Consider the following 14,963-nt stretch of genomic DNA (forward strand, 5'->3'; position numbering starts at 1 on the left):
AAGTAATAGCAGAAAGTTAGCCTTGGAGTAGTTCCTGAATATTCCAGGGTGAGCTGGTGTCCAGGTTTTATTTTTACTTCAAATGAGACCAGTTTATGGTCTGACCTTACCAAAGAAGACATTACATTAGGGTGTGTACAGCACTCTCCCATATTAGTGAGGACCAGATCCAGTATGGTTGCACCCTGGTTAGTATATTGACAGTCTGGTCCAGGGAATTTGTGTTTACAAAATCCAGGAATCTCTGTGCTTATACTTATGATGGTGTATAGGATTCCCATTTAATAGTGACGTTATTAAAGTCACTCATGAATATGATATTGGGTTGGATGGTGAGTATTTTCAATAAGTTTAAATTTAAATACATGGTATGTGTTTCCTGAGTTATAGAGGGGGACCTATAGATTGCAAGGAAGTGGTATTGGATGTTGTCATTGGTAATTTAAACATGGAGTAGTTCGACTGCATTGTCCTGTTTGCCCAGCCTTGAGGGATATATATTTTTGATATAAATTGAGGGACCTCCACCTTTAGTCCCTGTCTGTGAATTAGCTGGTGTAAATGTGTAGAAGACATTATAACCTTGCATTGTTGGTGTGCTGTCTGCAGCTTTGAAGCATGTCTCAGTGACAGCATAGACGTCAACATCCTCTAGGTGAGGAGAGCTTCTCGGGAGATGATTTTTTTGTTTAAACTCTTAGCATTGAGTGGTAATACCTTTAGATTTTCTTGGTTTTGATTTACTATGTCGGAAGTACTTTCAGGTTGGCATTGCCTAAAAAAAGGCAGTATGGGGGAAGACGATGTTTTAGGTAATATTCGAAAGCCTACAGGGGAGAGGTCTAGACCATCCCTGGCAAAAGCAGCATGGTGTGTTGACCATCGCCTTCCATGCTAACAAATATTGCACCCCCTTAGAATGCCACGAGAAACTAAGACAGTTATTAGTCATTCGTCTTTTATTCGTATTGTGGCATTATCCTTTGAGAAAGTAAAGTGCTGCTCAGTGCTAGTCTCATACCAACCTGGACACACATTCCAAGAGCTCCATGATGTCTTTGTTCATATAGTCTAGAGAGGTACATCTCAGTTCATTTACACCCACATGGACTATGACTGAAATTTGATCCAGTGACCATACCACGTGCGTAATGTGGTAGATTCCTCGCCCCTGATAAGCAACTGACCGTGACTTTCCCCTTTCTCAGCCTGGTGAAATGGATATCAGTGTGTGTGTGCCATAAGGGTCTGGCAGTTAACACCCCTAATGGCCAAAGTAGAAATAATGTAAACGTTCTTTCCAGGTTATTAATAACTCTTCTCGTCCTGTCATTTGTGAGGTTGCTGGTTTGCAGCAATCTGGGACCTCTGGCAGTGTCCAGGGAAGACTTGATGCACCATCAAGTGCAAAAGATTTATCAGGCTTTTTAAGGGAAGATGACTGGGAATCCAGCTCCAGGAAAGCCATAAATTCACCCTCAAAGGCCTCAAACAAAAGCACAGCAGCAGATTTATGTTTGCCCATTCATAGTAAGTTGGAGTACCTTTTTCTTTTCTTTTTAGTATCCAAGAACCCATTTAAAGTGCCCTCTCATGAGAATAAAGGTCTTTCCAAAAATGGAATCATCCAGACAAGAGCCAGAGGAAATAGTTTCCTCTTCACCAAAGTTGCATCTGGAAAGAGAAGACATTTGGAGTGCTTAAGCTAAGTTTCACAGAAACTCGGTTTTACACATATACACTGGAGTTTCCCACCTTCAGTACCGTCTCCTTTTTCCAGAGTTTCCGCAGTCTGTTTTCCTTCTCTTGATAACGTGCATTTTAACCATTATTGGTCTGGGTTGAGTCCTGCTACTCTACTTTGGTAGTTTAACCCTGTTTTCCCTCTCTCTGTATGCATGTCCTCATTTGCTATGCTGGTCCATGCATTGAGACAGTTCTGCAAGAATTGTTTAGTCATTCCCCTCCACCCTGTCAGGGAAGGCAGAAAATACTGATTTCTCTAACTGTTTCCCAACTTTACCATCTTTTGGGCAAGTGCTTCCAGATGTTGTTTCACTGTTGCAGTCATCACCTGTGGCTTATCCCTGCTGTGGTAGCCCTCGGCCAGCCCGAATACCAGAGTCAATGTTTTTCTGTGTTGGCTGCAGTCGCCTGTAGGATGACTTCAGGTCATCAGTGTTATAAAGCAAGGTAGCCAGCATCATTACATCAGTCTTTCTTGTCATGGAGCCCATAGCAGAAGCAGATGTTCTTCATGTTTCACTGTTGCAGTCATCACATTTGGGTTATCTGCTTGCAGGTAGCCCTTAGTCGGCCTGAAAGTCTTGGATCCTGCATCGGTTGCTGTCTCATCTTCCATGATGTCAGGTAGTCAGGGGTATAAAGCATGCAGCCGACACCATTACATCAGTCTTTCTTGTCGTGTGGTGCCCGAAGCAGAAGCAGTTAGCAAGTGCTGGTCGGCAGACTCCTGAAATTTTTGTTTTTGAGTTTCAGATCCGAAGTCTTCAACTAAGCGAAGTACCCCGTTGGGGAACCTTTTTCTTGCTCTAAACCAATGTCAGTAAAAGTTAACACTTGTATTTCTTGTGGAAAGCAAATACCTCATAAAGATTTTCATTCGTACTGCATTCCTTGCCTAGGCCCAGACCACAACGTACCTCGCTGTAGATTTTGTGCCTTATTCAAACCTCGTACTATTCATCGTCGGTTCATTTTCGCATCTAAATATTTTGGTACTCTGTTCAATTATCCAGAAATGGCTTTGGTAAGCCACCCGACTACTGACATTCTGAAAAAATGCAAAGATAAAGACAGAGACAGACCGCATAGGTCCAAAGCTGCTGACGACGCTTCTCCTAAGCTAGTTGCCAGTTCGCCGGTACTCATTGAGGCTCTTTTGTAGCCCCTGATACCCGCTACTTCAGATTCGCAGGCCTCTACTGAGACCCATTTGGAGTACAGTATGCCGCGAGATGCTTCAACTGTGGAATCTCCGGATGTCTCTACCTTGGATGGGTCCAGAGCTGCTCTGCAGGCACCGGATTCTGAGGGGTGTGTTCAGGCCTACTGACTTGCATTTTAAACCAACACCATCTTCTTCAAGGCCTAAAACTCGATCCATGCCCAGAAAACCGACGCCCAGATCGCATGGTCTGGCCCCTATGGCTAAAAACAAATGATAAGAATGGCTGAAGACCTTATTACTTTAATCAGGGGAAGCCACCCTTCTCCCTCTTAAAAGACCTAGAACTGATTTTCCTTCTGATTCTTCTGAGCAGGATTCTGAAATTTCTGTTTTTTCTGATGACGAGGATTTGCCCTTATCTACCTATGAGGATTCTGATGCAGAGAACTCCATTCCCTCTGCTTCGCCTCCAGAAGATTTCTTTTCTGGTGAAACCTTGCATACTCTTAGGGAGCATTTCCACTGGGAAAGCCAGGATTACTCTGACTCCAAAAAGAGGCTTAGGGAATTCTTACTCCTGCCTCAACACAGGCCTTTAGCTATCCCTCCTGTACTGGACATTGTAGATGATGCCTTCTCGGAATCTAGCCTGGCCCCTGGCACTCTTGCTCCCAGAAAACCTGATAGGTATTACAGGGTACCTGACTCTCACAAGTTCCTCTTTAAAAATCCTACTGCTGATCCTGAGACCATTTCACAGGGACTCAAGGGCATTAAGGTCACTACTGCCAAAAATCCTGCCCCCTCTGATAGAGATTCCAGGGTGCTGGATAGATGGGGTAAGAAGGTATACACTTCTGCAATGTTAGCCATTAGGTCCTTAAACTGCCAGTTTCATATGTTGAAGTATCAGCAGCATATTATTGGACTGCTTAAACAGAAAATGTTGATTCCTGACTGTGCTGAAAATAAAGAATTACAGGATTTAATGCATTTGCTGAACAAGTGGGGAAAACACACTTTGCAATGTGGTTTTGATTCATTAGAGGCATCTTGCAGGGCTGCTGTCACTGGGTCTGTACTTAGAGGGCATGCTTGGCTTAAGGAGCAATCTTTGCCAGATCATGTTAAAGCTAATATTACCGGATGCTCCCTTAAACCAAGACTGCCTGTTTGGCAACAAGGCAGAAGTACTACTTAAAAAGATGGAGGGAAAAGCTAAATCTATGCAAACGGTTAAAGATTTCCTGCAAGTACAGCCTCCCAGATTTAGTAGGCATTGGCCCTTTCCTGCCTCTTCCAGGCCTTTGCAGTCCAAACTAGAATCAGTAGTACACCCAGGCTTCAGTCCCAGGGTGCTCACAGGACTAAGCAGTGGGGGGCTCCCACTTCCAAAGTAGGGAGTAGTAAGACTCCCCATTATGGTAAACTGTCTCAATAACTTAACTTTAAACCTTCCAAGCCCTGCTGTTCCTTTAGGGGGAAAGATCGCCCTGCATGCAAAAAATTGGGAACTCATTACCCAGGACAAATGGGTTCTAAATATAGTTTCCCAAGGATACAGATTACAACTCCACTCCTTATCAACCCCAAACGGTTGGCCAGACTTACCCCCAAATCAGTGGGCAGAGGCTCAAAAGCAGGTTCTTTCTCTTTTAAGCATTAGGGCTATTCAGCCTGTCCCAGAAGAAGGGGGGCAAGGGTTTTACTCAAGACTTTTCCTGGTACCCAGGAAAGACAGTTCCTTGGCATCCTATCCTGAACCTGTTTATCCTAAACACATTTTTGGTAATCCCAAAATTCAAGATGCTAACTCTTCATCAGCTGCTACCCATGTTAGGCAAAAATGCCTGGTTGGCAACACTAGATTTAAAGGAAGCCTACCTGCACATCCCAATAAGGGAATCTTGCAGAAGATACCTACGCTTCAAAGCAGGGTACATGCACTATCAGTTCTCTGCAGTGCCCTTTGGCTTATCTACTGCACCCAGGATATTTCACAAAGTGTCTAGCTCCAGTCATTGCATTTTGCAGGCAAAGAAATATTCAGATGTACCCATACTTGAACGATTGTCTAATTCAGGCAGAAAGCCAGGACGTGCTATTAAATCATCTGGCATTTGTAAAGAAATTGCTAACTTCTCTGGGATACACCATAAATGAAAAGAAATCAAATCTTGTACCCTGCCAACAAATATGTATTCCTGGGAGCAAGCTTGAATACAACTTCCCAGATGACCTACCTCACGCCAGAGAAACAAGTTCATTTGACAGCCTACTTCAATCTACTGGCCACAAAAGCTATCTGCAAGGAAAATACTGCAAACACTGGGGTTCATGGCCTCTTGCATTCTACTAATTCCATATGCAAGACTGCATATGAGGAAACTACAATGATATCTAAAAAGCCTATGGTGTCAACATTCTCAGGATCTAGAATCAATGATTCCTATCATACCGTGTCTAAAGATAGAGTTCCTTTGGTGGGCAGAGGCCTGCCACCAAAACAAGGGACTGCCATTCACTCTACCCCCTGCCGCCCAAACCCTAACAACAGACGCATCAGACTATGCATGGGGGGCTCACTTGGCATGGCAGTGCATTCAGGGCAAATGGAACCCAAGTCAAATGCACCTGTATATCAATCAAAAAGAAATGTTAGCTGTACAGAATGCTCTGACAGCCTTCAAGGAACACATTCTTCCAGGAAAATTATTGGTAAAGACTGACAACACCACTGTTATGTGGTACATAAACAAGCAGGGGGGACCCACTCATACCCTCTCTGCAGACTAGCCATGGCAATGTGGAACACAGCCTTGAGCTACCAAGTGCACCTACAGGCTCAATTCCTGCCAGGAAAGCTAAATACACTGCCAGACGACCTAAGCAGAAATCTCATGGACCCACATGAGTGGAAACTGGAACCAAAGATATTCAACAGGTTGACAAACAAATGGGGGAGCCCAGAGATATACCTATTTGCCTCCCCTCAGAACTACCAATTGGACAAATTCTGCACAAGGACTCCCCACAGACAAGCTTGGAAAGTGGATGCCCTGTCCACCTGGAAAAACCTATCAGTTTATGCCTTTCCTCCTCTGCCTCTCCTCTCCAAAGTGCTACTAAAGATCAAACAGGACAAACCAAGGACAGTGCAGATTGCACCGGACTGGCCACGCCAACACTGGTACCCCTCTTGCGCAGTGTGTCACTGCTGGCACCATGGCACCTGCCTCAGACCCCTCCCCTGCTGTCCCAGCAGGAGGGCCAGATTCTGCACCCACAACTTCAAACCCTGCACCTTGCAGCCTTGCTAATTAACTGACCTCTCCATTACCATCTCTCAGTAAGCAAGTGATGGATGTCATTCTGGAGGCAAGGAGACCTAGACTAGAAAATCCTATGCTGAAAAATGGAAAAGATTGTTCCTGTAGCCAAACTCAGGGGATGGGCACAGCAGTACCCCATATTCTTCAGTACTTAACTGAAATGCATCACAAGGGCATTTCCTTTTTTTCCATCAAAATTCATGCCTCAGCCATTTCAGCACATTACAACACAGAGCCCACCCCTCTTCACTCATCCACTGCAGAAGCAATTCCTCAGAGGGGCCAAAAACTTAAGACCACCCAGGAGAGCCCCTACTCCAGCCTGGGACCTTAACTTTGTATTGGAAAAGCTCACTCTTCCTCCATTTGAGCCAGGTGCAAATGCAGAGTTGAAATTCCTTTCTTGGAAAACAACCTTCCTTCTAGCCATCATTTCAGCAAGAAGGGTGTCTGAATTGCAGACCCTCGTGGCAGTGGAGCCTTTCATCATCTTTCATGCGGGCATGGTGTCCCTCAGGACCAGTCCCTCATTTATGCCCAAGGTGGTATCCAGTGTGGCCCTTAATCAGTACATTCATTTGCCAACTTTCTTTTCTAATCCACAGAACAAAGGGGGATGAATGCTGCACTCCTTGGACGTGTACAGACAACTTAGATTTTACTTGGATAGGACTAAGCCTCTCAGGAAATCTGATCAGCTGCTGGTGGCATTTGCAGCAGGGGCAGAGGGGAAGGCCATTTCAAAGCAAACCATTTCTAAGTGGATAGGCCATTGCATTCATTTTTGCTATAAGCACCATGGAAAACCTACCCCACAAGGGGATTAGACCACATTCAACCAGGGCTGCATCTACCTTTACAGCCTTTCTCAGAGGTATCCCTACCAGGGACATCCTAGAAGCTGCTACCTGGAGTTCTGTACATACCTTCACCAAGCATTACCACTTGCCAATTTTTTCTAAATCCAGAGCTGACTTTGCCACTGCAGTCCTGCAGGGCCTTTTAGCTGGTCCTAATGCTATCTAATTGCCTCCTCCCATCCTTAGCTTTGGGAATCTACCCAAATGTGATGACTGTAACAGTGAAACACGAAGAACATAGTACAGTTGTGTACACTTACCATAAATGTAGATGTTCGAGTGTATTCACTGTTGCAGTCATCACATTTGGGTTATCTGCTTGCAGGTAGACCTCAGTTGGCCTGATTATCAAAGTCTTATGTCCTGCATCGGTTGCTGTCTCATCTTCCATGACGTCAGGTAGTGCACGAGTGCGAGTCGGTCACTACCAGAGTTTGAATTTCAGCTGAAAACGTCTAAAGCTAAGTACCCTGTTGGGGGACCCTTTTTTCTTCCACTAACCGATGTCTGAAAAAGTTAACAATTGTCTCGCCTGTGGAAAGCAGATCCCACACTGAGACTTCCATTCTTACTGCGTCACTTGTTTAGGCCCAGACCACGACGTCCCCCGTTGCCAGTTCTGTGCCCTCTTTAATGCGAGAACCATTTGCCATAGAGTTCTTATTGTAGACAGTTATTTTCGTGTTCCATCTTCGCATTCATATATGGTGTCCATAGCCAACAATCCATGGACAATCCGAAAAAACGCAGAGATAAAAATAGAGACAGACCACACAAGGCTAAGCCTTCAGATGACGCTACCACTTAGCAGGCCGTCAGTTCTCCAGAATTCAGTGAGGAGCTTTCACAGCCCCTGATGCCAGATTCGATATCTACGCAGGCCTCTACGAGACCCTTACGGAGTCTGGTATGCCACAGAAATCTTCTTTGTCTTCCTAACCTTTGGCTGTCTTTGCCTAGGTTGGGTCTGGAGCCGCAATGCAGGCACTGGCTTCCGAGGAGGCCTTTCCCACTACCGAATCTAGACAAAGACCGACATCTTCTCATCTGACTACCGTTTCTCTCAGGCCTAGAAGCCAGGCCACCCCTAGAAAATCTGCTTCTAGCCGCCATCTTGCTCCTGCTCCACCACCCTAAACACAAATGCTTAAAATGGCAGAGGATCTCATCTCCCTTATCCGGGGTACTCAGGCCACAACTTCTAAAAGGAAAAGACACCCTTCTCCAGAAATTATGACAGAACAGGATTCTGAGGAATCTGACTATTCAGATTTTGAAGAGGAACAGCAACCTTCTGACAGCTTATGAGGATTTAGATGCAGAGGAATCCATCCCTTCTGCCTCCCTCTCCAGAGGACCTTTCCTTCGTGGAAACTCTTCACACCCTCAGGGAACATTTCCAGTGGGAATCTCAGGACTTCCCCCAGTCTAAGAAAAGACTTGAGAGTTTCTGGACCTGCCCCAGCACAGAACCCTGGCCATCCCCCCTATTTTAGCAGTGGTGGATGATGTTTTCCATGAATCCAGCTTAGCCCCTTATGCCCTCCCACCTGCTCCCAGTAAACCCGACAGGTATTGGAGTACCAGATTATCACAAATACCTGTACAGAAATCCTGCTGCAGACCCAGAGGTCATTACACAGAGACCTAAAGGAGCTAAGACTAGTTCTGCCAAGAATCTTATTCCTTCAGACAAGGACTCCAGAGCTCTGGACAGATGGGGTAAAAAAAGTATATACCTCTGCAACCTTGGCTGTCAGAGCACTCCTTTGTCAGTTCCATATATTAAAATATCAGCAACACACTTTGGAAGTATTAAAACAAAAGATTTCTACCTTTCCTGACTGTGCCAATTCGAGTTAGCAGATTTACTGCACTCTCCTTGTCAAGTGGCCAAACACTCATTACACTGTGGATATGATGCCCTAGAAGCCTCTAGCAAGGCAGCAGTGACAGGATCTGTCATTAGGAGACTTGCATGGCTGAAGGAACATCCTCTCCCTGATCATGTCAAGTCTGAACCTATTGATGCACCCCTGGATAAGGAGCACTTACTTGGAGGAAAAGCAGTGGAGGTGCTTAAAAAGATGGAAGACAAAGCAAAATCTATGCAAGCAGTAAAAGATTTCAGATTCAACCTCCCAGGTTCACCAGGAACTTTCCCTCTAAGCACTGGTCCTTCCCTGCACTTAGCAGACAGGATCAAAGTAAGCCCCGCATGGACAGACCATCCAGGCTCCTATCCTAGGGCCAGCAGAGAGGCAAACAGTGGACCACTTCCGCCCCAAAGGCAGGGACTTCTAAGCTACACTTCTGTGGCAAAAAGTCACAATGACCCTCCCCCCCCCGCACCCTCTCTTCACTCACCAAAAACTATGAGGAAGGCTCTCCCTCTTCAAAGAAAATTGGCTTTCTGTAACAAAGGACTAATCATTTTTCAGGGATACAAATTCTCTTTCAGCGAACTCCCAATTCCAAGAGGGTACCCAGACTTGCCTCCAAATCAGTGGGCAGAGGCATTGAAACAAGTCCAAACTCTCATATCCCAGGGGGCAGTAGAACCTGTCCCCCCAGATCAAGCAGGCAAAGGCTGTTATTCCGGGCTATTCCTTGTTCCCAGAAAAGAAGGCACTTGGCACCCCATCCTGGATCTATCCATTCTGAACATCTCCCTGGTGGTCCCCAGATTCAGAATGCTCACTTTGCAGCAGCTGCTGCCTATGCTAACATAAAATGCTTGGCTAGTGATCACAGACCTAGAAGATGCCTACCTCCACATCCCCATAAGGCAATCTTGCAGGAAATTCCTGCGCCTCAGAGCAGGATTACAACACTTTCAGTTCTCTGCGTTGCCCTTTGTTTTATCTGCTGCACCCAGAGTATTTACCAAATCCTTATCCCTGGCCATGGTATTTTGCAGACAGATCTTCAGATTTACCTTACCTGGATGACTGCCTCATTCAGGCAGAGCGCAAAGAAAAAGTGCTCCATTACCTTCTCTTTGTCAAATCCCTCCTAACTTCCCTAACTTCCCTAGGGTTCACCATCAACGAGAAAAAATCAAAGCAAACCCCCACTAGGAAGATCATTTTCTTGGGAACTCTGCTAGACACTGTTGCAGTCCTGGTTTCCCTCCCTCCATCCCCTTATATCCTCTTCCCCTAGGGGGATATAAGCATCCCATGGTGGTTTTTAGGCACCAGGACCAGTTTACTTTATTTCCTTGTACTTCTGATGGCTTAGGGCAAGAAAAACTGATATAATGACATCGGCTGCCTTGCTTTACAACACTGACAACCTGATGTCAGACTGCAGTCGACACAGAAAAACATTGACTCTGGTATTCAGGCCGGCCGAGGGCTACCACAGCAGGGATAACCCACAGGTGATGACTGCAACAGTGAATACACTCTAACATCTACATTTATGGTAAGTGTACACAACTGTACTTTTTACTTCTTGCTCCGTAACACACGCACTCACCTGGTTTGGATGCTGTTACCTCATCGGAATGCCTCAAAAGCACAGATTCCATTTCCTAGATTCTCCTGTCATTTGTGTTGATGTATCTTCTGCCAGGTTCCATTAATTTTGCAAGGCTCTTTGTGTATGTCATCCAGTCTGTTCTCCATAGCTGATGTATTAATCTTGCCATCATTTCCTGACTATCCCACCATTTTTGTTTTAAGTCAGTCAGTTGTTTAATTGGCTTAAGTAAATTTACTAGCATTTTTCTCCATTTTCTTGTACTCCTTGGTACCACTAGTATAGTTTTCCTTAGTTTTACTTCTTAAAATTCTAACTTGTTTGTTTAAGCCAAGAGCTGCTGTTCAGAGGTCCATTTTCAGCTGCTCACTTGGTTTCTGTCCTACAGGAAGTTCCGCAGTAGAGTTTTTTAATGATGATGATGTGGGTAGACTGGTGATAAATATGATGGCATAGACATAGCGGTGATAAACACTTGTTGCTTGTAGAATTATGATAGCAGAACTTCACTTCAGATCAGATGCACATTTTAACCCATCTGTTATCAGTGCCCATTGTTAACATACACACTTGTGTGCGTGTACACACAGACACTCTTAACATACTCATTGTTACTGCACTAGTGTAGGGAAGGACTGTGTACATTACAGGTGTAGATGAGGTAAGGAATACATTTATTTTAGTATAAAATTGATATTTATATATTTTTGACTTACAGATATGGAATGAGGTATATTGCTAAAGTTCTGAAGGACTCTCTTCATGAAAAGTTTCCTGATGCCACTGAAGATGAGCTTCTTAAGGTATGGTTTCAGTTCCAGAGGTGTACTGCAGTGTAACATAATGTATTCATTACCAGAGTGCATAGTTTTTTTCTTCCTCAGTCTCACTGTTCACTGTTTGTCTTATCACCACTAAAGCACTTGCAGAGTGTTCTGTTTTAACTTAAACTTTGTTTTGTTTCCGAATCCATTGCTATAACTGTAACTGATTGATGTAGTTTAAGAAAGGTTTGGCATACACTGTTAGAATTTCCTTGTGTTCTGACTGGAGTGATTCTAAAACAATCTGATAAGTATATTTCTTGGCACTTCAACTTTGAGTTCTGCATTATCTTAATGTTTTGCCTGACAGAATTGTTTTATATATTTCCTGACTTAGTTTGCTGTTTTCTCAACTGTTCTGAAACTGATTTTCTCTTTCCCACCAACCCTATTCTTGTGGTGGTGTTATAGTTGGTGGCTTTGCAGTTGCCTGCCCCTACTGTAAATTTGATCTGGGACATTCTTCCCAGTCTAGTGTTCATTCTGTCTGATACAGAGAGAACATTTGAGAAGGCCCAACCCACTTAGGTTCTTAACCTTAAATTATCTTCTGCTCCTCCTTCCTCCATTTGCACTTTACTAACAAAAAAAAATATTTCTCCTTGTGTTTTGACTGAGTGTGCTTCTCAGCTGATAAGCATATTATTGCCACTTTTTGACTGTTCAGAGTTGAATTTTGTTCAGATTACATTTTGAATAAATTGCATTTATTTAAACTGTATTTTCTTTAATACTGCTACACACTCGTGTGCTAACTTGCACTGCACTTGAATTGTTTTTAGTGCTGTTTTAGCTGCTTTCTGGGGAAAAAAGAGAAGAAAAAAAATCTAAGCTTGTTTCCTGCCTTTCCTGTAACTCGTCTAGTCCAGATACAGATTTGCTGTATCCAGGACTGGTGGTAAGCTTCTGAGCCTCCCCAACGGTTTTGCACACTGTGCAGCAGCATTTAACTGCGGGTAAACTATTCCTGGTGCCAGAAAGTCTGCTCTTCAGATTTTCCCTAAAAACTAGCCAGTCTTCTAGTTTTAGTGCTCAAAACTGTTTCGGTTCTCTTGAACTAGCCAGTGTTCTAGTTTACTCAAAGCTGTTTGTTCCCTTGAACGAGCCAGTCTTCTAGTTTTAGCACTCAAAACTGTTCCTGGTGCTCCACACTTGTCCAACTCTCGCTGCAAGCACTAAATCTACAAATTACTGCAGCACTCAACTTTCCTTACTAATCAGGAGGAAATCAACTCCCACTACTTAAATTAATAAGCACTAACCAGGCATATCCAAGAGTCAGCTCCTGGTGTTTTCTCCTGTCCACCTGATGAATCTGGGCATCTTGGGGCAATGTAGCAATTACCTCATGTACACTGACAACCCTCTCCTCCTACCATCCAACACTACAACCTGTGAGAGATGCACTTATATAGCCAAACTGGAAGCCATGCTCTCTCAGTCCAAGACTGGACTAGACAGTCAAGAGGAGAAGGTTAACACCACAATGCACTCAACACATAGTCCATCAAAACCTGAACTTCCCAAACCCACACATAGTAATACAAAACACACACACCTACATTCGTGGAGTTTCTCAATTAAAATCCCAAACAACAGAGACCTCCAAAGCTGAAACACAAGCAACTCTCCCCCCCCCAACACTACCCGAATGACACACAGCCCACAAAATCAGTGTGCCACTCAACCTCAAGGCAAAACAACATACCCAGCACACTAGTCATTGGAGACTCTACGGTCAGGCACACTAATGTCTCCCTCACCAGGCTGAACAAGGAGAAAGTCACTGTCAGCTGCTTGTCGGGTGCCAGGATCCGCCATATAACGCATGTACTCAGTTCACTCCACAACAAGTACAAGTATGACTCCGTCATTGTCCATGTTGGAGTGAATGACCTGAGACATACCTCCCTGGACTACATGAAAAGAGACATGAGCTCTCTGACCATGTGGCCCAATAGGGTATGACACTAGCCCTGAGTAGCATCCTGCCATTGCCCAGAATGATGCCACAGTACAAGGACAAAATGACTTGACTTCAACAGTTGGCTAAGATTCTAGTGTCATTCCAAGGGGATCTAATATCTGTCTGCCTGGGACGACATGATCGACAGGCCACGATGCTTTGCCAGAGATGGCCTGCACCCATCACCGCTGGGATTCCAGATACTGGCTAAGGCTCTTGCTGCCCTTATAGTGCTTTTTTTAGACAAGGCTGAAATGTTGAACGCACCACCATAGTAGACATAAACAAGTGAAATCTAAGGGTAATGCTTCTCAGTGGTAGAAGTCTAAACCTTAAAATGCACACTCTCAAAGCTCTCCTAAAGATGGAGAGCATCGACATTTGTGCAGTGACTCAGACCTGGTTTAAGGCTCCATAGAGCACCCCTGCATTACCAAGCTACAATTCTTACCACACCTTTCGGCCACCCAACCCAGACTGAAATACTAAAGGAGGAGGTGTATCCATATTCATAAAGGATATCCACACCTCCAGGCTAGTTGCTCAACATAATGCCTCCGAAATTATCCAAGTACAGTTAACAGTGGGCAAGACTGCAGTTCAGGTTGTAGCGTGTTACAGATCCCCTGCCATGCCCCAGGATGCCCACTCTGTTTCTCGATATATTGGAGATACAGCCCAATACCCTAATTTTGGGAGATTTCAACTACCCCTCCATCAACTGGGAAAACTACTCATGTGCTAACTCAATTGCCCAACGTTTTCTGGAATTCATCAATTCCAACGCCCTGGACCAGCTTGTCCATACCCCTACCAGGGGTAGCAACGTCCTGGACCTGGTCATTACCAATATGGGTAATAGATGGTCCACGCCAGAGGTCATCTCTTCACTGGTCAGGTCTGACCACAAGCTAATCACCCTAGACATCCATATTCCGACCACACCTTCCCCATTAAGGAAACCACCATACAAAAACTTCTCCAAAGCCAACTTCATCCTTCTTAAGTCAGAAGTGGCAAACTTCATTACACCCACAAAGATGGGAAATAGTGGCACGATTGCTGAATCATATACAAATGCACTGTATAAGCACTTATACAAGTGCATGGACCATGCCATCCTCAACAGAACCAAGACGCTATCCTCCAGAAAAAGGAAAGCCAATCTGGTGGTCCCCTGCCATAAACAAGCTCTAAAACAGAAGGAAGAAAGTGTTGAAGAAGAGTAGAATCCCATGACTGCAGGAACTCACTGGTCAGCCTTAGCAAAAAGCTGAGATCCCTCATCAAATCCTCCAAAGCTAGTTACGAAAATAAAATTGCCTTAGATTCTAAAGACAACCACATAGCCTTCTACAGTTATGTCAAGAATCTCAATGGTAACACTCACATTTGCTCTGAACTACAGCACAATGGCACTACATTTACCAAACCAACTGATATAGCCAACATCCTGGCAGACAGGTTCAGTGCTAACTTCACCCCCCACAACCCCCAAAGGGCCCATTCCCATACCTGATGATCGCAAATCCCCCTGAAATCACAGCCTCACAAGTGAAGACCGCACCCTCCAAAGCCAGGAAC

General features: G+C 44.6%; 1 protein-coding gene across 1 annotated transcript in view; it reads left to right on the forward strand.

Annotated features, from left to right (window-relative positions):
- The window catches only part of IQGAP1 (IQ motif containing GTPase activating protein 1), a 1,927,315-nt gene that overhangs the window by 1,450,430 nt on the left and 461,922 nt on the right, over positions 1–14,963 (forward strand). Inside the window, exon 26 of the mRNA XM_044076373.1 lies at positions 11,308–11,392. Coding sequence (XP_043932308.1) covers positions 11,308–11,392 — 85 coding nt within the window. The remainder of the gene's footprint in view (positions 1–11,307; positions 11,393–14,963) is intronic.

Source organism: Protopterus annectens, chromosome 7.part0 (assembly GCF_019279795.1).
Source record: "Protopterus annectens isolate FY-2018-M chromosome 7.part0, PAN1.0, whole genome shotgun sequence".
NCBI classification, from domain to species: Eukaryota; Metazoa; Chordata; order Ceratodontiformes; family Protopteridae; genus Protopterus; species Protopterus annectens.